The 26807-nt window shown below is 36.7% G+C and overlaps 1 protein-coding gene across 3 annotated transcripts in view; it reads left to right on the top strand.

The window, feature by feature from the left end:
• Positions 1-26807, top strand: part of LOC148835071 (attractin-like protein 1) — a 416291-nt gene that overhangs the window by 61043 nt on the left and 328441 nt on the right. For all 3 annotated transcript variants that reach the window (XM_088917388.1, XM_088917389.1, XM_088917390.1), the window contains exons 4-5: positions 4643-4771; positions 11580-11788. In XM_088917388.1, the coding sequence (XP_088773514.1) occupies positions 4643-4771; positions 11580-11788 (338 nt within the window). The remainder of the gene's footprint in view (positions 1-4642; positions 4772-11579; positions 11789-26807) is intronic.

Consider the following 26807-nt stretch of genomic DNA (forward strand, 5'->3'; position numbering starts at 1 on the left):
GTGTTGTCAAGATAATCGAGATAAAACATCTGGTACATATTATTTTCTGCTGAACTTCTGCATATTTGTTTTAAATTTCATTGATTCTAAATAGTGCAGCCAAGAAACAGTTGAATGGTTCTTTTGGCTCATTAGGTAATTGTGTGCTGTTGTGATGAGACTTTAACAACAAATATATACGTGTTAAAGAGACGGTACCATAAGGGAAGTTATTTTTTTCTCAAATATAAGGATATACACACCTATCAGTTTGTAGTTCAATGTTATTTCACTGCAGCAGAAGGCTAATTCAGCAGTGAATGTGTAAGAGATGTGGGCTGATTATTAATCCTCAGATTATAGGGCACTGTTTATCATTAGTAAAATAATTAATAGTTGTGGCAGTGAGTTTCTCTTTATAATAATTCAGAAAAGGATTTAGTGATTAAATCAAGTGCCATAGTAATAACAATGACACTTAAAAGCGTAGGCTTTTCTTTTAATACCATCAATAAGACTGGGTGAGGTACCCTTTTGCTCTTTACACATCATCATTGTTGAAGGCCTCCTCAAGGTCATTTTATAGATTTTTAGCTTTTGCTTTTCATACCCAGTCCTAGTTTCATACCTGTAGACTTCACATTTCAGTTTTTTCATCTTTTATGAGTTCACCTTTATTTTTTTTAAATTTAATTTGTCCAGCATTGAGTCATGTCTTATGTTTTGCCTACAGTGCATCTGAAATTTGATTGATATAATTTTGTATAATATCAGTGCACATACAGTATTTACTTTGCATTGCAAAGGTATTCAAATCCTTCCCTTGGGGTCCCATTCTGTTAAATTACAAAATGATGCATGAGTATGTTTTTTAAACTTAACACTTCATTCAAAAACTGAATTAAATGAAAGGCTTCTAAGAGAAAGCTAGGTTACATTGAACATCAGCCAAACCTAAATAGAGAAAATCTAAATTTGTGGATTTCATACTGTAAGTATTCAGACTGGTGAACTTGGTATTTGGTGGTAGTAATCCTGGCAGGAATTACTGCTGCAGATGTTTTTAAGTGTCTACCAACTTTAAATACTGGCTTGGTAAATTTTTTGCACATTCTTAGTAGATTTTCTCAAGCTCACTCAAGTTGCTTTAGGAATACTATAGACAGTTTTCTAGTCTTTCCATGGATTCTCAGTAGGATCCAAATCAGGACTTTGACTGGGCCTCTGAAAGATTTAAGTCACACCATTGTAGTTGTGGCCTGGTCTTTGGATCACTGTCTTGATGAAAGGTAATTTTTTGCCCCAGTTTTAAATATTTAGCAGATGGAAACAGGCTACTCTTAGCTTTTATTTTGCTACATCCATTTTTTCCTTCACGTTCTAACAAGCTTTCAGTCTCTTGCTGTTGTGAAGCATGATGCTGCCGCCACCATGCTTGACAGTAAGGATGGTGCTGATTGGATGGAAGTGCTGTATTGGTTTTGCACATGGAAGTCATCTAATGTTTTGCATTACACAAAAAATAATTTTGTCTGTCCAGAAAAAAACATTTGCAGTGTCTTTTAAATACTTTGTTGCAAACTCTGTGCGATGTTTAAGATACTTAGGCAATTGTGACTTCTCCATTTTTCTTTCGTTATTTACTAGCTACTATGTTTTTGTTTTTTGCTTTGAATGTGCAATAGATAGTACAGTATATATCAACACAACAAAGTGTAAACAAAAACTACAAGGGTCTGAATACTTTGTCAAGGCACTGTACATATATCATAAAAATAATCAGCAATTTTAATGAGAACTGTAAGTATTGAAAGTGATTGAAATTGCCATGTATATAAAGCCTTGACTTCAAACCAGTCATGCATTTATGATGTGCCACAGATAGAAAGACCACAGTTTTTGACCTTGCATTTGATATGTTATGGTCCCAAATTGGAGATGTGGGAAGAAATATTATGCAATTATCATGGAGCAAATTGTTGCAAAACTGTTAACACTTAAAGAAAGTTCAGTCTTGTTCCGTATGTAGTTGCCAGATTTTTCAGTGCTCAGCTCAGATCTTGTATCACATCAGTACTTGGATGCCTATGATGGATATCATCCATTAGTTTTTCATAATGGAATACTAATAATCCATTATGAGTATTGTATTGATCCAGTAACTTGTGAAGTGGTTCATAGATTCATAATCCTTGTTTTTAGACGTTTTGGCTCCAGAGTTGTTCTTAGGATCACAACATACAGATCGACCACAATGAAAGTAAATTATTCTCAGTAATGTGTAAAATCTCAAATTTGCGTCAAACAATAGACAAAATTTCCAGGTATGTGCAGTGCCATGTTCTGCTATACATAATAATTCTGTGGTGTGAAGCAGTCCTAATACATTGTAAACAAGCAGGCTTGTGAATACAGCTCTTTTAATCTAAAAGAAATATTGTTCTAGGTTTCGCGACAAATTATTAACTCTGTGTGCATATCACGTTGGAATATTTCTGCGGTAAATGTCTGCTGCACAACCTGTACTTATTTGGTCGTATCTTACATTAATCTTGACTGTGACCAGTGAGAAGGAAAGGCTGCTTCATGTTGAAATCCGTGCAAACTCTTTCTCTAGCCTGTGGTGAGACGAATTGTGACAGCATAACAACTATACAGTACTTTCACAAAGTTCATGGTTTTGTGCTTAATTCGGAATTTGTAAAACTATGAGATACCATCTAATAATTTATTTTGTTATCAATATTTAATCACTGGTCTGAGCAATTAGGACTGCAGTAACCCCCTTAATCATCTTAACTGTCCATCATGGCTGTTTAATAGCTTCCAATTTACTGTATTTTCCATCTGCTCATTGTCTGGAGGATTGAGGCTCCAGCAAATTTACTATATTCAGAAAAAAAATTTTTCACTTCTTGTTTCTGTTCCATGCAGATTAACAGAACCTGTAAGAATCATATACTTTCATATTCATCAATATAAATTAAGGCAAATTTGTGGTAGTTTTAGAGTTAATGCTAAAAAAGCTTTTACAATAGGCTCTCCATTCCCAAGCCAGGCAAAATTTATACCTGCCAGTTTTCAGAATTGCCAATGCAATAGACCAATACAATTTTTACAATTAAAATGTAAAGCGGGTTGAGAAAATATATTTTGAAATGAAGTGAATGACTAATAAGCTCAGCATGGGATAGAACTATCATTTCTGCTCCTTCCCTAATTTGTGGAGACAGCATTGCACTTAGACATTAGGAATGCTGAATCTTTTTTTGTGTAGTATAAAGTTTTTTTTCGAGTGTGCTTTGATAACACTGATTTGGTAGTAGAGTTATCATGCTCATGCATTTATTATCTTGTTCTTCTGAGTACAGTGCTTGAAAGTGCTTTAGCATGAAGTACACTGTATAAAACATACGATACCAGAACAAGTGGACATTTTAGAGTTTTGTTGAAAATGAGCAAGAAAATGTAATTCTGGCTTCCACATATTGGGGCAGAGTAGAAAGATGGCTCAGCTACAAAAAGGGTCCATTTGAAGAAGTCAATAAAAGTATATTGGCCACATCAGTAAAGGTTTTGAAGAGAAATAGGGCTGTAAACATGCTAGAGCATTTCTCAAGCTTGCATTAAGTTTTATTTCTCAAACTTGCATTAAGTTTTATTTCTCAAGCTTGCATTAAGTTTGAGTTAAAACATATACATGTATTCTAGAGTGTTCCTTATAGCATACTGCATTTTATTCAGCTCTCATACAGAAAGACCAAAAGACTAGCAGCTCAGCTCTGTCTCTTGATGGGAAAAAAAATCAAATACATATTTCCAAGTCCTGAAAAATTAAGAACAGACAATTTTAGTTTCTCCTGAGCTCTAATTAGTACTGGTGTAATGAGCAGAAAATGCAGTAATTCTAAAGGCCTATTATGCTGTTTTTGATCTATTTGCATAAATCCCCTTGGTGTGCAGAGATTCATTAAACTACTAATTCACTAATCTTTCTGTTATAATTAATTGCCTCACCATAAAGGAATGGATTCAGAGCCATGGTTACTCTCATGCTGTTGTTAAGTCTAATCTGTTTTAATTTAGTTTGTCTTTTAAAAATCGCCACTAGCCTACCAAGTTTAGAAATCTCCATACCAGCTATTTTGCCATCTGACAGTTTTGGAATTTCCATTAATTTTTAAAAATGCTTGTGCTTGTACACATTCAAATTCTCAGCGACTTTTGCCTCCATTGTTTTATAGTGACCAAAACTGACTTTAGAAGCAAGGCTTGAACTGGAAATGAATTCTAGGAGTGTGTATTGGAGGTATTACTCCCATTGCCAACAGCTTTTAAAGTTAAACACGGCTCTGTGCAGTTTTAGTACAGTAGTTCGCAGTCTTCACTGTGCTACCACACAGTGACTGGGTTATCAAAGATGAATAAATGAAAGATTTTCTATTTCCACAAGAGAGGTTTAATGTCCTTGATAGACCTATATAATGAGCACTCCTTAATGCTGCTGTATCTAGTTTCTGTTGGAAATTGTGCATTGGTGCTCCCAGGAGGAAATAACAAAAGTGGGCCAAAGTATTTAACACTTATAATACCCTTGCAGTGGGAGCTCTGTGGTTAATAATTTTTTTGTGTTCTAATTGTTTTTGTGTTTATTCTTCCCCAGTGGTCTTATAGTCCCAGAGGTGCGAGGGAATGAAACGGTGCCTGAAGTCGTTACCACATCTGGCTATGCTTTGCTGCACTTTTTCAGTGATGCTGCTTACAATTTAACTGGATTTAATATATTTTACTCGTAAGTATCCCATTCACAATTAGATAATGTTTTGGTAAGAAAAGAAGAGTATAAATTTCACTGCTTTGGCAGTTTCTGATCATGAACCTTTTGGGTAAACATGATTCTGAACTACAAATGTAAAAGGTAAATTTCACACTGAAAAGAAGGGGAAAAAACATGTTCCTTTGTGGCCAGAACACATTGACACCCCACTTGAATATTAACTGTTTAACTTAACTGCTCACATTTGGTCTAGAGCCATCATTTTGTTTAGTCATTTTCATAATCTAATTTATTACAGGGTCGAAGACGGCAAAACATCTAATAAACAATTTTTAAAAAGTGCCCGCTTGTTTGGGTCTGTTGGCAAAGTATCAAGATGTTTGTGCCATTTTCATATGCACATTAATGCAATTTAATGTTAGAATTAAAAAATGATGATATAATAAATGCTAAAATCTTAGAAATCCTGGAATGTGCTTTGTTTTTTGTCGGTTTCCAATGAAAAGTACAATGCAACACACAGCTGTAACTGGAAGCTTGACAATTTTACGTCAAGTAGGGTTTGATGCTGGTGTAAGAGTAGCTATCACAATATTTGTAGAAGAGCGTCTGACCCACATGTGTTGCACATCATATCCAATGTCTATACTTCAAAGAGGATGCACCACACTTTTGTTAAGACATTTAACTTTTCATAAGGCATTGAATTCGTAAAACTTGTCCTGTCATGCCAAGACATTTCATTTAGTAACATTTCAAATTGTGTAACATTCGAGACTTGATTTTCTATTCCAGCAAATGACCAGTAATTACTCTTGTTCTTCAGCTGGCGTTTCATAGGCCAAAATGTGTTACTTATTATTACAATAATGCAAGATAGTGAAAGGACTCTTCTGTTTTGGTTATGTGGATGTATGTGTGATGTGAGTATGTCCGTTAAACCTGCATAATGTTAATTTTGACAATTTAAATAAGTAAAATTATTCAAACTCTAGTTAGTCATTATAGATACCTGTAGAAAGTAATATGAGCAGTAACACCTCACTGTATGTTGGTTCTTCATCACTGGTTCGCAATATACTGTACATTGCTGCTATACTTACAAACAAGTTGGTTCCTATTGCCTGGGGCTTTGGAAATATTGAGTCAGAAAACATCATTTGGAACAGACAACTTAAACTCATTTTATACCTTTATGTCTAGTCGTAAAAACAAAATAACATCTTCAGTTTAACACTCAAATACACTATGTGCATTACCATACCATAGTCATAAATATGTGATATTCAGTAAATAGGTAGAAGTATAAAGTTATTTATAGTGTAATAAATACTATGAAAGTTATTTATAGCAATGCCTGTAATACTGCATTAAGTGTCTTGCTTTCATTTTGTTCACTGTTTTTGTATTAAAGAAGAGTAATTTTGTTAAAATCTTTCTTATATGATTGTGAAGACTACATTTCCGAGTCCCAGAACCTAATGCCCCATCCTTACATTAATCCCTGTCTGTTGATTTGCTATACAGTGCACTTTTCAAAAATGTATACTGGAGTATGATTTTTTACTTGCTCCAGTAAATTTCTGTTGCTTCATTGTCTCATTTTATTTTGTAAATCGGAATAGTCAAGCTGAAGTCATTGCTGTGTAAAAACTTACCCAATGTTGTTTTGGCCAGGTGGATAGTTTTTTAATGGCTGAAAGCAGTATACTGTAGGACTCATGCACTGTTATAGTTGTTATAGTGTTTTGTAACATAAAGGATAAGTGTTGCTTGACCTCGGACTGGATCTGCCGGTGGTCTGCCTCTTCCTAGTGAAGGGAGTGTAAAAAAGTATCCTGCACTGCCGGCTGAGAACTTGTTGCTTACTGTTCCGTTTAGTTACAGTAAAGAGTGCTAAAGTTTATTTACAGTATGTGTGCTTAAAAGCTACCACGTGCACCTTAGGGTGGAGCGGTGGCTCTGTGGCTAAGGATCAGGGCCTGTGGCTAGAAGGTTGCCGTTTCAAATCCCGCGGCCGGCAGAGGAATCCTACTCCGTTGGGCTCCTGAGCAAAGCCCTTAAACCCTGCTGCTCCAGGGGCACTGTACAATAGCTGACCCTGCGCTCTGACCCCAAGCTTCTCTCTCTCTCTGTCTGTGTGTCTCATGGAGAGCAAGCAAGGGTATGCGAAAAGATTAATTCCTCATGCAAAAAAAAATTGTACAGTATATGGCTAATAAAGTGATCTTAACTTATTTTAGGAGTTAACCCTTCTAATCCACACAAATAGACATGCTTGTGTGCATAACAATCTCAATGATCTGTACAGTATATCTGCACCATATATCAAAATAGCAGCAGCTGTAAAGAATCTTATATTGTAGTCTCAGGAAGTTAAGTTCATTTGCTAGGAAGCTACTGGAGGCCTCACAGATCCTTACTATTGAAATGTATCCATGCCATTGCAGAATTGTCATTGTGACCTTCAAGTCATACCTATTACATGGTTAGGGATATTTATGAGCAGGTAGGAGTCTCAATTTTCTTCCACTGTATAGGCTTTCACAATTGACAGATTGTTTGGAAAAAACAAACATCTTCCATCTGGTGAAGTATGTAATTCTAATAGAGCAGAATTGAGATGTTCTTTCACTCTCTTGATGGACTATAAAGGCTCTGACCACTTATATACTATATACATATATACAGGTATTTTCATAATGGAGTTTTTAAAAAATGTTGGGGTGTTCTTAATGGCCTTTTTAAAGATTGACAAAACAGAAATGAACCTAAGACACAGATTGATGGCATGTGCATATTGCTCTGTCATTGGAGTTAAAGATGCTTACCTTTAATGGTTTATTGACAGTTACATGCAGTATAAAGAGCCGTTTTCAATGCTTGATTGACATTTTGAAGTTAACGAGCTGGTTGACTTCACAATATAGAATTTACTGTACAGGGTGTTAAATATTTTGTTATATTGTAGTTCAAAACAACCTAAAGACAGTTTTATTCCCAGCTGTGAAGACAGAAACTGTGTGTCTGAGTTGTTGATATATTGGGCTCCTCTTGGCATTTGGACATGGAGCAGGAATTGTTGGATGAGGCAGGTTTTTTGTGGATTTATGTGTGCTACTATGAAATATGATTTCAGAGAAATATAAAAGGCGTGAATTGACAGTTTCAGTATGGATTGCAGTTTGAAATTAAATCTGTTAATTAATTTAACTTCAAAGAATGTACTATAGCTATTGCTGCATTTGTGTTCCCTCCATTGAAAGAAAGCTAGGGGTTTCTTACTTTTGTTAGTAAAATCTGCACTTGCTCAAGCCTTTATCTGGGTACTTAGTTGGTGGCAGTGCTGTGTAGAGGCTCATTGATCCCTATAGAGAAACCTCAGAGCAATGACCTGTGAAGCTACAAGATTGAAATTCATTGGGGGTTCATTGACTTGTTCCACTGACATCCCCAATGGAGATAAATTGCTCTTTTATCTTGTTAGTGTGTGAACAAGCAGCTGAGATAGGAGAAAATTGTATTTATTTTGGAGGTGCAGTACAAGAAGTATTCTTTCAGGTATTTCAAGTTTTCCAGGGTATTGGTATGAAAAAGCAGGATGATAAAGTGGTATTACAACCTTGTTTGGTTTTAATGTCTTCTAAACTGTTTGGAAGGGCTTGGAGCTCTGTGGCCCTCTTAAGATGAGAAGTTGTATTGTCTCCAGTTTAAAAAAAAAAGTGCAGTTTTGTGGCGATAGACATAAGAGATTAAATAAACATAAAAATTAAGCAGCTTTGTGTGTGTGCTTTAAATATACACCTCACAAACATCTGAGAAAACTGTCAGGTTCTGTTGTGAAATACAGATTTTCAGGATTCCACGATCAGTGTCAGTACACATCACACAAGCATATTAAAATATGGTAGTATTTTACAGTCTCATTTTGTTCCACCTTTGGTGTTCTTCACCAGAATAAAGTTGACAAGAAGTAATGTGAGATATTTCTGTTTCTGAAATCTGCAAGATATACTGACTATAAGATCCAACATTAAAGAGGTATCATAAATTCTGATTCATGGATAACTCTAAAACATTAGAAACTGAGTTTTCAAAGTAGCTTCTTTATAGGAACTCAAATTCATTTGTAGTTATTTAAATACAGATGAAATCAGAGGAATACTGTGAAGGATGGGAGGGTAAATCAGTATTTACAACGCTTCTTAAATTACCCACCGAGAGACTTGAGTGACTTTGTCTGCTGTGGTTCTTTTTCAAGTGATGAAATGAAGGTTAATATTTTCAACAGCCTCCTACCTGGAGGTGGGTATGGAGTGAATGTGGAGACAATGGAGTGCTGCTTTATCTTGACTCTATCGACAAACACTGTAGTTCCCTGCATAGCAGTACATTGCTTTGTTGGAAGTATATCTGGGCACATTTTATTGCCTGAATTAATTGACAGGCATTTAAATGCCCCTGTTTTTGCCTACTGCTTGCAGCCTTGGCACTTCTTTTCTTTAACAATAAAATGTTAAGTTGACAGACTTTTAATAATGTGCATTTTGATTCAGCAATTGCTTATTAAGCAGAATACTTTGCAATATTAAATGTCAGTTGTTGTGATATGTAAGTATGTAATATGTAATTTTTTAATGAAAAATTAAAAAGAAGCCTTCCTCTTGTATGAGCAGGTGCTATAATTGTACTAATGTGGTGAAATGGCAACCGTGGTTGTGGATGTGCTAAAACATCATTGTAGAAACATTTAACAAGAGATCAAAAGCATTCTCGTAAATCTATAGGCAGTAAGTTTCTGTCACTGGTAGCGCAACTTGTGTGTCAAATGTGTGACTGATGCTAATCATAACAGGAACTCAGTAGATACTTGGCCTGATGCAGTGTCTTTTTTATGCATTTAATGTCAAAACCTGCAAAATAACTTCACAGACATTAGAAAATTGAAGCTCAACCATGATTAAACTATGAAAGAATGTAGAAATTAACTTTTGGTTTCTCTATAAGTGTGGTTGTTTAATATGGAAGTGCATTGCTGCTATTTAGGAAAAAAAAAATCTTGTATCTCTCAATAACAAGAAAACTATCTTGTGATTACAAGATGGTAAATTATCTCATAATTACGAGATAGCAATGATAATTTGAGCGTATGAACAACCTGTTAACATTGTGCACTGACAGTAGCTACTGTTTAAGCTTGAGAAATCAGCAGGAACTGCGGGTTTAGTTAGTGACAGTGTCCAAGGCTGCAGAATGTGTGCAGACTTACTTTCCACTGGTTTTTAGTCATAATGAAATGTTATAATTTGTACCTAATGTAAAAGCAATCATCACCATGAGGACAGTCGCACATATCCTTAAACAAGAATGAGTGTATCATGCAATCAGTTTCACTGTTTAAACTGAAAGTCCAGTAATGATAATGTAGATATTATGACAGTTATGGCGTCTCGTAATGATCACATACAGTACGTGAAAATGTGCTATCTCCTAATTACAAGGTAGTATTCTAGTTAGTACAAAATAACTGAGGATTTTGTTTTGTTGATGGCGGCAAATCGCTTCTGTAGTTTAAAACTTACTGAATGTTTTTTTTCCTCTTTTTAAAGTGACATTGGTAGAAATCTTCAATATCACATCTTTATAAGTTTAAATAAATAATTTATAAGTACTTTACAATTTAATCGGTTATATAAAGTTTGTTGAAAGAGCTGTGGATTGATGTAACAGCAAATAAAGTGCAGTGCCTATACACATTATCTTTCACCGAAGCTCTTAACAAACCAGGTGTGTAGCTGTATAATTTACAAAGTTTCAAAATCATGGTGTAATCAGGAAACAAAAAAGGTAGTCAGTATTAGCTTATATGTAATTGTTAGACCTAACAAAGTCAAAGTGATGGAAGTAGTTAGCAGAGAAATACTGGAAACACAGCTGCCTCTGTTAAAGCTGCATTAGCAAAGTTGTCTTATTGTATAGTAGTACGTGTGAGATAAATGCTTGAGATATTTATAGACAGCAATATTTAGGTTGCTGAAAAGTTCTGCTTTGTGGCAGTCCCAGAAAAGACAAAAGAATTACATTTTTTCATTGCTGTTTTGCAAAGGTTTAAGCCTCATCCTTTCTTTGTTACAATTTCCTGTATTTTTTATTTTTAGAGGCACATTTTAATTTGTTGATGTGATTAGAGTAAATCATTTGATAAAACAGTCAAAAAGCGCAGTAGAGAGCATCTAAACAATTGTTACTGTGTTAATGAGTAATGAATAATGACTTTTCTTTGAAGTCTTGTGGCACTAACTACCTCAATTTATGCTGAATGTATTTGCATTTTAGATGACATTTTCTCTTCCATCTTCCAAACTTTCAAACTCTTTAATATGCAAACTAACTGTATACAATATGCAAAAGGTTTCGTCTGGCACATAAAGTAAAGCTCTCAAGTTCAGATCACTGACTGTTTCTGGTATGGCACAAATGCCGGTTTCCACATTGAGACTATGGTGAGCATTAATAATAGAATTGCAATAGTCATTGAACCACCAAAAACCTCTTTTTATGGCATTGGTTTATGTGTGTGTGTAATGTTAAGTCTGGACTGTGATCTGTGCCCACTTTTCACCCTGAATGAGCTCCTGTAGAATGGAAAGAGACATTGTTCTCAGATAATGCACATACAGTAGACAAAGCCTGTCAGTTGCCAGTCAGTTGCATAGCCTGTACTTTGTATGGGTTAAAGTCAGGCATGGATATCATGCACACAGCTGAGGAGAGAGGAGGTGACTGCTGCATTATGTGTTGTTCTATTTTTTTTTGTTTCCAGAATTAATTCATGCCCCAACAATTGCTCAGGCCATGGAAAGTGTACGACTGGGAACTCCATTGCCAGCAGGGTGTACTGTGAATGTGACAAATACTGGAAAGGCGAGGCCTGTGACATCCCCTATTGTAGGAACAACTGTGGCAGCCCGGACCACGGCTACTGCGACTTGACTGGGGAGAAGCTCTGCGTGTGCAATGATAGCTGGCAAGGTACTGTTCTAATGAGTCTGAAACCAATGTCTTACTCTTTGTGCACTGCCTATGCACATCTTTCACCAGCTAACTGACTGCATACAAAGTGATTCTGCTGAGAAATTTCCAGTCATTGAAGTACCCACTTTGATGGTCAAGGTGTGGCCAGAAGTTAATTCTCTAATGCTAGTGGAAATGTATTATAACATTTTTTTAAAGTGGTTCAATATTGAATCAAAACCAATGGTTGCTTAGGCATGAGGCTTGTTTCACATATTGAAACATACCATAAGAATTTACCTTGTTATTATAGCTGTATAATAATAAATTATATATCTGATAATATAAGATAGTTTATTGTTTTTTTCTTTCTAGACATATGGAATTTCTCTGCAGCTACAGTAATGTTTACACATGATTGTTCTTCTAGTGTATGGAGGATCTGTCTCATGTTTTTATTTCATGGTATATTCTGGGCTGTGAAAAAAGCAGGAAAAATTAAAAAAGAAGTCTTCCTCTTGTATGAGCAGGTGCTATAATTGTACTTATGTGGTGAAATGGCAACCGTGGTTGTGGATGTGCTAAAACATCATTGCAGAAACATTTAACAAGAGATCAAAAGCATTCTCGTAAATCTATAGGCAGCAGTGTTCTGTATTCATAAATTGAATCTCAGGTCACCTGCCCTTGATAAGTACTGAATAGTAAGCCTTAACTAGGTGTAGGTGTGTCTAAATAACTATATTAAAATGAGTTAAAAGATAGGAGTGCTAGTGTCCACAAATACTGCTATGGGCATCATAGTTCAAAACATGCCTCTCCCTGTCCAAGCAGAAGGGATCTTTTGTGGCTCAGGAAATTACTCCGAGCAGGCTGATGTTTTTTTTTTGTCTGGCAGTATACAGTACAGGTAGCTGTATGAAGACAATTTGGAACATGTGATTATCATACAGTGATGTAATATTTTTTTAACTGCTTTGCTATAGTTTGATTTTTGGTTCCCACTGGATTTCCCCTTTAATTGCCAATCAATAATGAAATAGTGAATTCATATCTTCCTAATGAAAAGCAATTATTTGGCAATCATTTCATGTATTAATTATCATGTTATAAATAATAAAAGTCCCAGCTGCACAAACCTGATTTAATTAACATATACTGGGTTAATGTATAACATTTCACAGCTCAGTATCACAGTTGCTTCAAGATATCAAACACCACAATATCCAGTGACTCTCAGAATTTTACTTAAACTAAATGTGTGCAATCCAGAAGTATTAATGAGAGATTAAAAATGTATTTGTCTTCCCATCAAATATTAAATGTACATCCCATTATTTAAATAATTAACTAGCCAGCAGCCATATCATTCTGCAACTCACAACTGGCAACCCACTGAAGCTAAAGTGGGTGTGAGCCTGGTCAGTACCTGGATGGGAGACCTCCTGGGATAAACTAAGGTTGCTGCTGGAAGAGGTGTTAGTGGGGCCAGCAGGGGGCGCTCACCCTGCGGTCCATGTGGGTCCTAATGCCCCAGTATAGTGACGGGGACACTATACTGTAAACAGGCGCTGTCCTTCGGATGAGACATAAAAGCGAGGTCCTGACCTTCTGTGGTCATTAAAAATCCCGTTTTCGAAAAGAGTGGGGGTGTTACCCCGGCGTCCTGGCCACATTTCCCATTGGCCCTTACCAATCATGGCCTCCTAATAATCCCCATCTATGAATTGGCTTCATTACTCTGCTCTCCTCCCCACTGATAGCTGATGTGGGGTGAGCGTTCTGGTGCACTATGGCTGCTGTCGCATCATCCATGTGGATGCTGCACATTGGTGATGGTGGAGGGGATCCCCATTACTTGTAAAGCACTTTGAGTGGAGTGTCCAGAAAAGCGCTATATAAGTTTAAGCAATTGTTATTATAACTATGTAATTTGGGCTCTAGGATTTAGAATTCAATATCTGTAAATTTCTTTGACCATTCTGTAGTTTAATATACCATATCTATTTTAGTTCAGTTTTTTAAAGATCATGTTCTGTAAAGTGCAAGTAGACTCGTAACTCATAAGATGATAAATCTTCCATTTCCTCAAAAGAAGACATCCGTCTAATGATTGGCATTGAAAATAATTAAATAAGCGTAATGCAAGCAGTGTATGCCAAAATTAATGAAGAATATACCAGGTCAATTTTTATTTAAGTAAATTCTTTTCAGATGCTTAACAAAAATAAACAAATGATAACATCCAGTAAGATCAAAATAGTACATTTTCGTTACAAATAGTAACCAAGGTTAAGGACACTGCAGTATAGCCTATCTTTTTATGTTTTCTTCAACAGGAGAGTGTGTTGAGGGTGTTAGTTTACTTCCCTTATTGGGATCAGAGCAGCTGTGGCTATAGAATATCCTGCATGGCATGAGCAGAGGAAGCATTCATTGCCAAGGAAGAAAGGGAAACTGCCTGGTGTCTGTCAGGTCTTGGCAGGACACCGGAACAGGATGATTAGAAAATGCACACACCTGCACTATATTAAACATTATTGTACTTTAAAACATTGTGTATGAAATTCTGTGTCCTTCTACAGAGGATACTGTCAATTTGAGTCATCAATACTTAAATGTTGCATCTACAGTACATACAGTATGTGCTATAATGACAAACTTGCGTAATATGTCATGTGGTGTTGCTAAACTTAGATTTGTTTGAAGCAGGTTTTTCTGGCCTCTAGTGGTCATGGTGAGTGATGTTTATCTAGATATGAACGGGAACATCACAATTGCTTCAAGTTCTACATTACAAGCACAGATCTATATTTTTATTTTGCGACCCTTTTTTACAACTCATCTGGGTAAATTACAAATCCCAAGGAATTTTAACCTTGGCTGTATTAAAAGTTAATGACTGTTTTCTGTTTGAATTTCAGTAGACCGCACCTTAACAAAGCACCTTGCATGAAACAACATAAAGCATCAGATGGACATATGAGTAAGGGTGCTGTCAGACTGGAAGGCATGCAGAATGTCAACAGAAAGTAGTCAAAAGTCCAGATGAAAATAATAATTCCGCAGTTAAGTCAGTAAAAGGACTGGTGTCTCTAATGTTGACCCAGCAAATTTAAATGTGCGTTTGTCCCAGCTGATGGGTTTTGACTGTCCAGTAAGTGAACTGTGATCTCACAGTCTCATATAGACTCATGGAGAGGATGGAGTTCTATACCGATAGTCGTCTGATTTCAGTTAAGGGCTCATAAGCATTTGCAGCAAGACCTTGCACTGATTAATATCACTCAAGAGGGGCATGGAGTTCTGCACTGATGGTCTGATCTCAGTTTAGGGTTCATATTGCAGCAAGGCCTTGCACTGATTAGTATCCATGTAGCTCTGTCTCTGTCCTGCTGATTCTGTTGATTGCTTTGAAATTGAGGAGGAACTGGCCCATCATTCAAATTTCTCACTGATCTCACCCACTCTTACTCCTGTGTTCTCTCACACGGTAGCCCAGCATCAGAGTTAATGTTTGAACTGAAAATCGTCTGCAAGGGAGAGAACATGTTCCTCTCACAAATCTCTATGAAAATTGTGCTAAATTCAAACACAGGGAGCTAGACATCCAGGTGTTTTGTTTGGACACCTGTACCAGAGTATTGGAGAAATAATTAAGCAATGAAAGTTTTTTGTAGGTGAAATTTTATTGTTTAAGTAAAAGAGGATTTGAGTATTAAAGTATTAGAACCTGGAACGTTAATGAGGAAGTTTGGGTTAGTGGTGGGGGAGGCTTCATTTTCTTCTGCAAAATTAAGCCCAGGGACATATGGTAGAGAAATTTCCTCTGAAAGTACTATAAAAATATGAGCAGGCATTTTTTGTTCCAAGTCTGCCACCAAGTGGCAAGACCTAATACTTTGTGTACGCATGTTCAGTACATAGATGGCTTCATGCTTGTTTTGTGTAAAGCTTCTTTGCTCAGCTTTTCTGTTTTCCTACAGTGCTTTAGATGTTGTAGGGTGTTTTGTACTGTGTGCAAATTGTCTGCTTTAAGTGTCTTCCTTTTAGTTGTATTAATTATTATATTCTGTACCAGCAGTTTTTGCAAGTAGTGTACCCTATCCAATATTGTAAGTGTCGACATAGAAAAAGCACATTTCAAAGTGACAAATTGCAACTATTCCATTAATCAGCAAACTACTGAGATCTTTCTACTTTTATGTATGTTCTAAATAAGCTTTTATGGACTATGGGTTATTATATATGAAATGTTTGACCTTAAAATTGCTGTAAAATGCTGTAAAAGTATGAGAAGCAAGGTAAGAAAGGGGGTGTATTAAGGGGCCAGGAGCCTAGGATGTGTAAAAGTTTAAACTCTTTGTAGCATAATATGGCACTGTAGTTCCAGACTAAAGCCTTCAAGCCAGAGCTACAAATACCAGGAAGATAAGGGTTGTTTGTTCACAGCTGTTTTCCGTTGTCCTTGGAGCTTGTAAGTACAAGGTTGAGGCAAAGAGCTCCAGGCTTTTTGTTTAGAGACCAGTATCAGAGTGTCAGAGACAAGCTAATAGGGAAGGAATTTCTTAAGTACTTTAATGCAGGAAAAAAATTATTGTTTAAGTAGAAGAGGAAAAGTATTACAGATGCAGCCGTTCAAAATGCGTGGTAAAACTCCGTACTGTGTGAATTTTTAGAATTTGATTAATAGGGAATATAATATGAAATCGCGTATCTAAAGAAATTAATAACGATATAATTAAATTCATATAACTCAAAATTATTACCGTAGTACACTTTGTAAACATCTGCATCAATTTGACTCATTCACCCACAATTACTTGGAAACATTTTGCCTGCCCTTTTCAGCTATAGCTTAAGTTGTCAAGCAGCCCGGTGGTGTAATGGCTTTGGCGTGTGACTCGCATTCTAGAGGCTGGGGGCTCAAACCCAGCTCTTGGCATGAGTTTTCTTCTAACAAATAAACATTTCCTTGAAAAACTAAAATAGTAAATATTATCGACACTATATTGAATTTGTTGGTATTTCTAAATATCACAACATGTTCAAAGTTAAGTGATTTATTAATAACTAATCATTTCAAACTGCTTTTATTTTAAAATGGTATTTTGTTCGGGGTGATGTGTCACTGTTTTCACAACCTTCAATTAATTAAACATCTATTTTTGAGACGGGGTGTTCCAGCCCTCTGTTTAATTTTTGAAACTCCCTCTGTATTCCATGTTAACCTTTTCTATGAGTACTTGCGCTCATTATTGCAGTAAAAAACCTCATACTTTTTAGATAGATAGATACTTTATTGATCCCGTGAGGGAAATTGCAGTGCAACAGCAGCTTAACACACACAACACAGCCACAGTGTAACGAATTATATAATAATAGTACAATACATACAATACAATACAATACAAGAGTTACTCACAGTCCGGACGCACAAGAACAAACTAGAACAGAACAGTACACAGAAAATCGTATCACACTCATATCACACATATGAATATAAATATAGATGTAACTATAGATATAAATATAAATGTATTGCACAGGTCCCTGGCATATATTGCACAAAAAGTGGTTGTAAACGGGAAAAAGAAAAAGAAAGAGAACAGATGTAGCAGTAGATGTGTAGATGCGTTTAGTCCAGAAACAGGTCACTGTCGATGTTGCCTCTGCCAAGACGCAAGGTGGATGCATTGTACAGTCTTATGGCAGACGGCAAGAATGACCTCCTGTAGCGCTCCCTGTCGCACCGTGGATGAATCAGTCTATTGCTGAACGTGCTCTTCATTCCTGCAAGCCTGTCAAAGAGGGGATGGGAGAAGTTGTCCGTGATGGCCTCTAGTTTGGACATCATTCTCCTCTCAGCCACTACCTCCAAGGAGTCCAGGTCAAACCCAATGACAGAGCTTGCTCTCCTGATGAGCTTGTTCAGCCTTTTGGAATCTACTGCTCTAATCCCAGAGCCCCAGCACACCACTGCGTAGAAAATGGCACTCGCTACCACCGACTGATAGAACATGTGTAGCATCTTACTACACACATTGAAGGACCTGAGCCTCCTCAAGAAGTAGAGTCGGCTCTGTCCCTTCTTATAGATGGCCTCGATGTTCTTAGACCATTCCAGTCTATCGTCGATGTGCACTCCCAGGTACTTGTACGAGTCCACCATCTCCACGCCACTCCCATGGATGTAGACAGGAGTAGGTTTGACCTTTTTCCTCCTGAAATCTACCACCAGTTCCTTTGTCTTTGTCACATTCAGTTCCAAGTGGTTCACCCCACACCACTCCACAAAGCTGCTGACCAGTCCTCTGTACTCCTCTTCCTGCTCACCCTTGATACATCCCACTATTGCAGAGTCATCTGAGAACTTCTGCAGGTGGCATGACTTTGAGTTGTACTTAAAGTCCGAAGTATAGAGGGTGAAGAGGAATGGAGAAAGAACTGTCCCTTGAGGTGCCCCTGTGTTGCTCACTACCTGTTCAGACACACAGTTCTGAAGTCTCACAGACTGTGGTCTGCCTGTCAGGTAGTCAGTGATCCACGAGGTCGTGGGGGCATCGACTTGCATCTCCTCCAGCTTCCTCCTTAGAAGTAAGGGCTGGATGGTATTGAAGGCACTGGAGAAGTCGAAAAACATGATCCTTACAGTGTTGCCAGCCCTGTCCAGGTGTGAGTAGGCCCTTTGCAGTATGTAGATGATCGCATCCTCCACACCAACACTGGGCTGGTAGGCAAACTGTAGGGTGTCCAGTGATGAGCTGACCAGGGGTCTCAGGTGGGATAAGACCAGCCTCTCCAGTGTCTTCATGATGTGAGAAGTCAGTGCAACTGGTCTGTAGTCGTTGAGGACAGAGGGGCGCCCTTTCTTTGGTACCGGGACCAGGCATGATGTCTTCCAGAGCACCGGGACTCTTTCCAAGCGCAGGCTCAGGTTGAACAGTCGCTGGAGCACTCCGCTCAGCTGATCAGCACAGGCCCTCAGAACTCTGGGGCAGATGTTATCTGGTCCTGTGGCCTTACCCTCGTGCAGCCTCTTCAGCTCCTTCTTCACCTGGTCAGCTGTGATGGTCAGCCTGGCCTGGGGGATGGTGCTCATAGTGCTTTCAGTGCTGCAGGTGTTAATGGCGGAGGTGTTGGAGAGTGGCAGCTGTGGGGGATGGGTGGGTGAGTAGCCGTGGGGGGTTGTGGCTGTAGGCGGCCATGTTTGTGGAATCCGCTAAATAGAGAATATAATGTGAAATCACTTATCTAAAGAAATTAATAATGATATTAATTTAAGGATCTAAATATATGTATTTTTATAGCTTTTAGTATTACTGTAATCCACTTTCTTTGTAAACAAGTTTCACAGCTTTTATTTAAACAATATTTAGTACCTGGTTGCATTTTTAGAAACCTTAGTTTGAATAAAGTGGATCCCAGGTGCAAGTGACTTCATAACTTGAGAAGGCATTATGCCATATTTTTTATGCATCAGCTGAAGCCTTCTGAAGTCTCTCAAAAACATAAAAATGTAACATAATATTGTGTGGTACGATGGGCAAATGATTCTTTTAATTTTTTTAAACTCTTCATTTAGCGATGAAAAGATTTACAAACGGAACACGTCCAAAACAGCAATTTGAACGTTTTATGAACGTTTGCCTTCATCTTTAATTTTTGTTACATTATTTTCATACATATTTATAAAATAAACTATTTACATTATGTCAGCAGATATGGGGGGTTATATAAGAAAATACAATTGTTTAATGAGAAACACAACAAACAACAAAATAGTCCACACAGAAATATTACTGTATAATCTCTCATAACCTGAAATCAGGTCTCAGTGGGGACATAAAATGAATCCATACTTTCCAGTATTTCTTAAACCTCTCTGCCTGTAACCTGAGAGAAAAAAGTTCTTTTCCATTATAAAGATTTCACTCACAACATTAAACCATTGTTCATGTGTTGGAGATTCTTTTTAAGCCATTTTCTTGTGATTACTAGCTGCTAGAAGAATCCCCAATTAGTATCTGTCCTATACTTCAATATGATCAAAGTCAAAATAACATAACATAAAATTCAAATGGTATGTCTACATGTACTATATTGTTAAGGGTTATACAGTATGTATAGATTTCCAGTATTGTTGTATTTTTGGGCATGACCAGAATATGTGTGAGTGAGTGAACTGCTGCCTTTTTGTTTGGCTTGATTTTAGGGCTGATAAAAAAACAGGTCAGATTCCTCCAACAGAAGTCTCTCCAAGTTTGTGAACTTGTAGAGCCTTGTTGAAATCTGCATATGTAATTCCACTGATCTACAGAAACTGTTGTATTGATTTATTTTCCCCATTTTATTTTAATATATTCTGTTGAGTCTTTTTTCATATAATTGATACTGTTGAACAGCTATGATATTATTTTTCTCAAGTTACCCTGCTGATAAGCAACTATAAAATTATGAAGCAGTTTAGTGCCTTCCGTTATATATATTTTTCTCCAGCTGTTTATATAATGTCTGATTTGAATATATCTGTAAAAATCTTTTTTTTTTTCAGATTGTATTGTTGTGATAGATCTTCAAAGTTTTTCAAATGATCCTGTTTCATCACAGTACATATTGCTGTAATCCCATTCATAGCCCAAATCCTACATTGTTTGTCAGATTTCCCAGAAGGGAACTATATTCCCAGAAGGGAAATCTGAATCAAACTACCCACCTTAATATTTTAACCTCTCTCTCTAAGTCATAGGCTTTTACTATCTTAAACCAAATTTTAATTGGTAAAATTATCCAGGGTATAGCTGTTTTGTATATAGTTTCCGCCAATGATCTATCTCCCAGGACCGTCTGTATAGGAAATTTACCTATAATCAAAGACTCCATCTCCTTCCATTTTACAGTATGATATCTATCACACCAGCAAATTAGTGTTCTAAGATGAGCTGCTTGGTAGTATTACTTTAAGCAAGGCAGGGCTAAACCACTTTTCTCCTTGGTCAATTGTAGTGTTTTTAATTTAATTCTCGGCTTCCTTCCATCCCAAATGAATCTTGGAATAATTTTATCACATTCATTAAATTGTTCTGATGAGATTTCCAGAAGAGACTGAAAAAGATATAGTAATCAAGGCAGAATATTCATTTTAATAACTTCCACTCTGGATCCCAGTGAAAGTGGCAGGAAACTCCAGCCAGCCATTAGCAATCCATTCTGCTAACGGTTCTATATACAGAGAAAACAGAAGAGGTGACAAGGGACACTCCTGTCTTGTACCTCTTTTCAAACAAAATCTCTTAGAGAGATATCCATTGATCTTAATTTTTGCTAGGATTTAGGTAAATTGTTTTTGTTATATTGATAAATTCATCCGCAGATCCAAATCTTTCTAATGTCCGATATTAAAATTTCCAGTTGGCCCTGGTCAAAGGCTTTTTCTGCATCTAGACTTCCTTTGATCATCAATATGCTTCATAATATGAAGGGTGCGTCTAATATTGTCTTGTGTTTGTCAGTTCTGAATAAAACTAGTTTCATCTAAATTCGTTATCTGAGGTAATATTTTCTCTAATTTTTTGGCCATTATTGAAGCATAAATTTTGTAATCTACATTAAGTACGGAGATTGGCCGGAAAGACCCACATCTAGTTTGATCTTTTCATTCTTTTGGGATAACGGAAATGACAGCTTCACTCCAGGAAGGTGGTAAATCCCCTCCTCCTCTTATCCAATTACAGGTGGACAGGAAAAAGGTGCCAACTGTTTTTTGAATGTCTTATAAAATTCACTTGGAAAGCCATCTGTCCCTGGTGCTTTATTAGATTTAAGATCTGAAATAATATTAATTTCCACCTCATTTATTACTCTAGTTAGCATGTTATTTTGTTCCTCATTTAAAACGGGCAAATTAAGCGACTCTATTAAGAGAACTATATATTGTTTATTTTGAATTTCAAAGTTGGAATATATTTTTTTGTAGTATTCTGTAAAGGTTCTTTGTATTTCTTTTAGTTAAGAATGTATCTGGTTGGTTACTGGATTAAATATTTTAGGAATTATTGATCTGGATTGTTGTTTACTTAATCTTCTTGCTAATATTTTCATTGATCTGGCTCCTGATTTGTAATAACTTTGCTTTCGAAAGTTTAGTTTTGTTTCTACCTCTGATTTGTAATTTATTTATTTATTCCCTAACTTTCAATAGCTGTTTACTTATTGTACGAGTGGGTGTTTTTTGTTTTTGTTCTATAGTTTTTATTTCAGATTGTAATGCTCTTAATTTGGTTTGTCTTACTTTCTTTCTATATGAACAAATGGAAATAAGTTTTAGCTGTATCCCACAGTATTGCTGGAGAAACCTCTCTCGTATCATTGTTCTGTAAAACCTGTTCAATCTCATGTGTGATTTGCTCTTTAACATCATTATCATTCAGAACACTACGGTTCATCTTCCAACCAGTATGCTTTTTTACCAGATTTTTACCAGGTCTAAGTCTAAATGTCAGATAAACTGGTGCATCCTTTGTGCCCTGATAAAAGGTTCAGGGAATTAGGGAACAAAAAAATTAAACCCCTTTTTTTCCCCAAAGAGGGCCCTAAATATAATACTACAGTTCCTAATTGCTACTCTTGGTCTCTAACCTTTTCTACCATATGTTACGAAGCCGTTGTTATCATAAAAAACTGAAATGATATTAAATGTTAATTTGCAAAATCAAGTAATTCATCTACATCAACCAAACACAAATAGCTCCATAAATTTCTGAGTTTTACTACACAACTAATTTCTTAGTTTTACTACACAACTAAATTGAAACTGGTACTGGTAACCTCCATACTGCCCTCTCACACCAGGATAAGAAAAGAACATATGTGAGAATGCTGTTTGTTGATTACAGCTCAGCATTCAATACCATAGTGCCCTCAAAGCTTGTCATCAAGCTCCAGGACCTGGAACAGAACACCTCCCTCTGACTTCTTAACGGAACATCTGGAGGTGGTGAGGGTGGGCACCAACATATCCTCTACCCTGACTCTAAACACTGGAGCCCCCCAAGGCTCTGTGCTTAGCCCTGTCCTCTACTCCTTATTTACCCATGATTGTGTCGCCAGGTATAACTCAAACTCCATCATCAGGTTTGCGGACGATACAACAGTCATCGGCCTGATCACAGATGGTGAAGAGTCTGTGTACAGGGAGGAGGTTGAAACCCTGGCAGCATGGTGCCAGGAGAACAACCTCTCTCTGAACATCAGTAAGTCTAAGGAGATGATTGTGGACTATAGTAAAACACCAGGGAGGAGATCACACACCTATCTACATCAATGCGACTGCAGTGGAGAGGGTCAGCAGTGTTAAGATCCTGGGAGTTAACCTCTCAGAGGACCCACTAGCAGACTGTCTCTATGCAAGCAAGTGTCTGTGACAGAGAGGAGTCAGCGTCCAGACAGGAGCAGCCAAGACAGTTTTGCTGGTGAAGATCCAGAGCCGAAGAGTTGGGCTGTTGTGTGAAGGAGGAGATCTGGGAGTTAATGTTTAGGTCGAGTTCAACACCCACCACACCAACACCGTGGTCAAAACAGCACATCAGCGCCTATTCTTTCTCTGTAGGCTAAAGACGTTTGGCATGCCATCACATATCCAGGCCAACTTTTACAGGTGTACTATTGAGAGCATCGTGACTGGTTGCATCACTGCCTGGTATGGGAACTGCTCCGCCCGGGATCGCAAAGCTCTATTCATATTGAGTTTTATTCAATTTCTATTACAACTATTATTATGTAATCTTAATTTTGTGATTTTTGTGATTCTTTCAATCTCTTAATCAGTGTCAGGGGAATTCAAGTTGTTCTCTAATAAGCTTTTAGACGCACTTGGTTATTGATGCTCCTTCACTATCCTCCGGGATTCCATAGATCCTCAGGTTTTGTCTCCTCAACCTGCCCTCCAAATCCGTTATTTTGGCCTCTGCTTCTGTTTCTGCAGCAGGTCTAAAAGCACGCCATCTGTTTTTTCACCCCACGCCTCTTCTGTTTGCTCAGTTTGTTCCTCCATTTAGTTTATCCTTATTTGTTCTGTTTATTTCTTCAGTAAAATCCGTTAACGTTTTATTAATATCCCTTCAGAAATGTTTCAGTTTGTTAAAGATTTTTTCGAGGCTTACAGGGGTTTCTTGGTCTCCAGATTCTTCGGACTGGCTCCTTGCGCCCCACTGGGCAGGGAGAGGACTATTTCGGTCTCCCCATTCCTCTTCAAAATCCTTTGTTGGGTAATTTTGAGTGTTTTTACATCCTCTTCCTCATTTTCCCATTGTCACATAACACTTAGTGTTTGTATTAAAGTATTTAAATTACAATTTTGAAATTTTTTTAAAACAACCGAGAGAGTGAAATTTTTTTGAATCTTTTGTTTCCAAAATGTCCCCTTGTGATATTTTAGCAGCTTAGTTACCTGACTCCATATTAATATTACTATCAAGAGGTTTTAAATCAGTACAACTTTCAAGTATTTTAAATGTTTAATTAAATAATAAAAATCTTGCAGTGTGCAAAAAGATTCTAAACTGATTACGAGGAAGACAAGTCAGCCATTTGTCGCACATAAAAAATGGATTTTTACAGCTTTTAAAGTCATGCAATGCTTGAGTTAGGCAGGAACACCTCATTGTATCTTATTTTTTATTTCATTTTTAAAAATTAAAGAAACCGTTTGCCCATCGTGTTGATAAGCTGTTCCCCGATTACTGGCAATTGTAAAAAATAACCCTTCTCCCCTGCCTCGTTTAATTTAAAGATTTCTGTGAAGAAATCCTTAAACACAAAGCCATCACGTATAATAATTCATCCAGCTGGTTCCCTGTTGAATGATACTGACGGAACGGGTTCAGTTCCAGGCGGTGTACTATATAGTACATTTTAACTTTTTATTTAAATTCCAAGTTAAATTGTTGGCTGATTACTGGCTGCTGACATTTGGATTAAGACAAAATGTAGATTTTCTCAATTCGGATGTAAACCTGAAAGAGGCACATCATGTTCGCAATAAGCTTTGATAGTGGACTATTTTTTATGCATTTGGCTATATGAGAAACAAACCAAAAGTAATACTCTGATCGCACTTTGAACTGCCTGGGTGCAGCTCACTGCATTACAGTGCTCATTACCCCTACAAGGACAATAGAAGTGTTTTTTTAAAAAAGAAAATAATGTCAAAATGTTTCAGAAAATGTTACCGAAAAGTCCCCTTGTGATACTTTAGCTGCTTAGTTACATGATTCCATTGTTAGATCACAACAACATTTATCTTTTAACAATAACAGCAAGTGGTGTTCTTACTACGTATTCTTAGAAAAGGATAAAATGTTATAACTTTTTATGAAGTACAGAATATAAGCTTAATTATGTTAGAACAAGCACATTATAACCATAACCCACTGTAAGTTACCAAGTTAAAGACTTTTATGCATAAAATGTATGCATTATTATATTATGAAGAAGGTGGAAGGTTGTGTACTTTTGTCCAACTGAGCAATCTTGCTTTTATAAAATATACAGACTTTTTAAAGTTTAATGTTTAACATGCTGTAATACGCAGTTTAAAATTATTGAAAGTTTAAACAGTATGCGACTTAAATTCTTAATTGGAAAACGATTGTCCCTCAGCAGTGACCGGGATTCGGAATGTTTTAACGCAGTGTACTGTACCTCGCCCGTTTTGAATGGATGGTTCTGTGTGTTAAATAAGGGTCAGAACTAGCTCTCAAATTTTTAATAGAACCTGGAACATAAATTCAGAAGTTTTCCTGTTTTCATATTTTAAATCACACTCAGAAATAGTTTAAAATGTCCCTTTGCCAATGGAATCCATTCATTGCAGTGGAGGATTAATGACATGAAACGGGAATAGTAATTCTGTTAATAGTCTGACACCACTGTCCCTCTTACCAAGAGCAGTTGTTAAAGTGAAATTGAGTTGTGGTGGAGGTGTTCCTGCCCATGTCCTTGGGAAAATGAATGATCTAATTAGAAACGAGATGAACATGCCACCTTTTTAAGCAAGTCAATTAGCATAGGGTCACATTTGCCTGTCTCAAGAGTTGTGTGATTACACTGCCGTCTTGCTCTGGATGTACCCATAGTGAGCGATGTAGGTTCACAGTCATTCTTTATTTGAAATTAGTGTTTGGAGATTTGGTTACCTTAAACATTGTACTTGAGCTCAATCCTAGTGTTTGATATAACAGTATCAATGGATATAGTTTTGTCACAATTAAAGCCAGCAAAAGCTATGGAGCAGTAACAGTAAAAATGAAAATTGTGACAGATATAGTGACAAGCTTTAAGTTTTAATTTAAACTAAGTTTTAATTGAAACTTTTAATGTAATTTACTAATGTAAATACCGTAGTTTTAATTCTTGTTTATTAGCATTTTTTCGTCAGTTTAATTTAAAACAAAAATTAGCCCTAGTGGGGAAAACAAAACTTTTCAGTGGACACATTTTAGCCTGTACCTTAACAAACTGGTGCCATTTTTGTATGACTTAATGATTGTCATTTTTCATGTGGCTTAAGTTTTCCTTCATCATGATTCAGATGAGAAGGAATTTTCATGTCGCCATTGTTGACTGATACTGCTAAGCATGCAGTGGCAACTTCTGAACTGAAAATCAGTGGTCATGCTTTTCCAGATCTGGAAAACATTTGCATTTTTCACTCCACAATAAGTCCTGATATTTTCTAAGCTTAAATGGCAAAGGTGGGAGGTTCCTTATGAGCTTTTTTTGCTGTATTTTCGGTGCTGCTCTCTGTCAACAGTGCAAGGCTTTGCATTTGATAACCAAAATGTGAATATAATGTATTAAGTCTCAATCCAAGGATTTTGGTTCTCCATCTTTTACCTGTAAGGTAGTTGACATAAACATAGTAATGATCAGTGAGTGTTTATTAATGGAAGTGAGTTTGTTTATTACATTATCCATTCTAAATGTTTGTAAAAATAGGACAAACTGTTTCAGTTAATACTTTCTCTGGATGTACGAT

Source organism: Atractosteus spatula, chromosome 5 (assembly GCF_055471065.1).
Source record: "Atractosteus spatula isolate fAtrSpa1 chromosome 5, fAtrSpa1.hap1, whole genome shotgun sequence".
Taxonomy (NCBI): Eukaryota; Metazoa; Chordata; class Actinopteri; order Semionotiformes; family Lepisosteidae; genus Atractosteus; species Atractosteus spatula.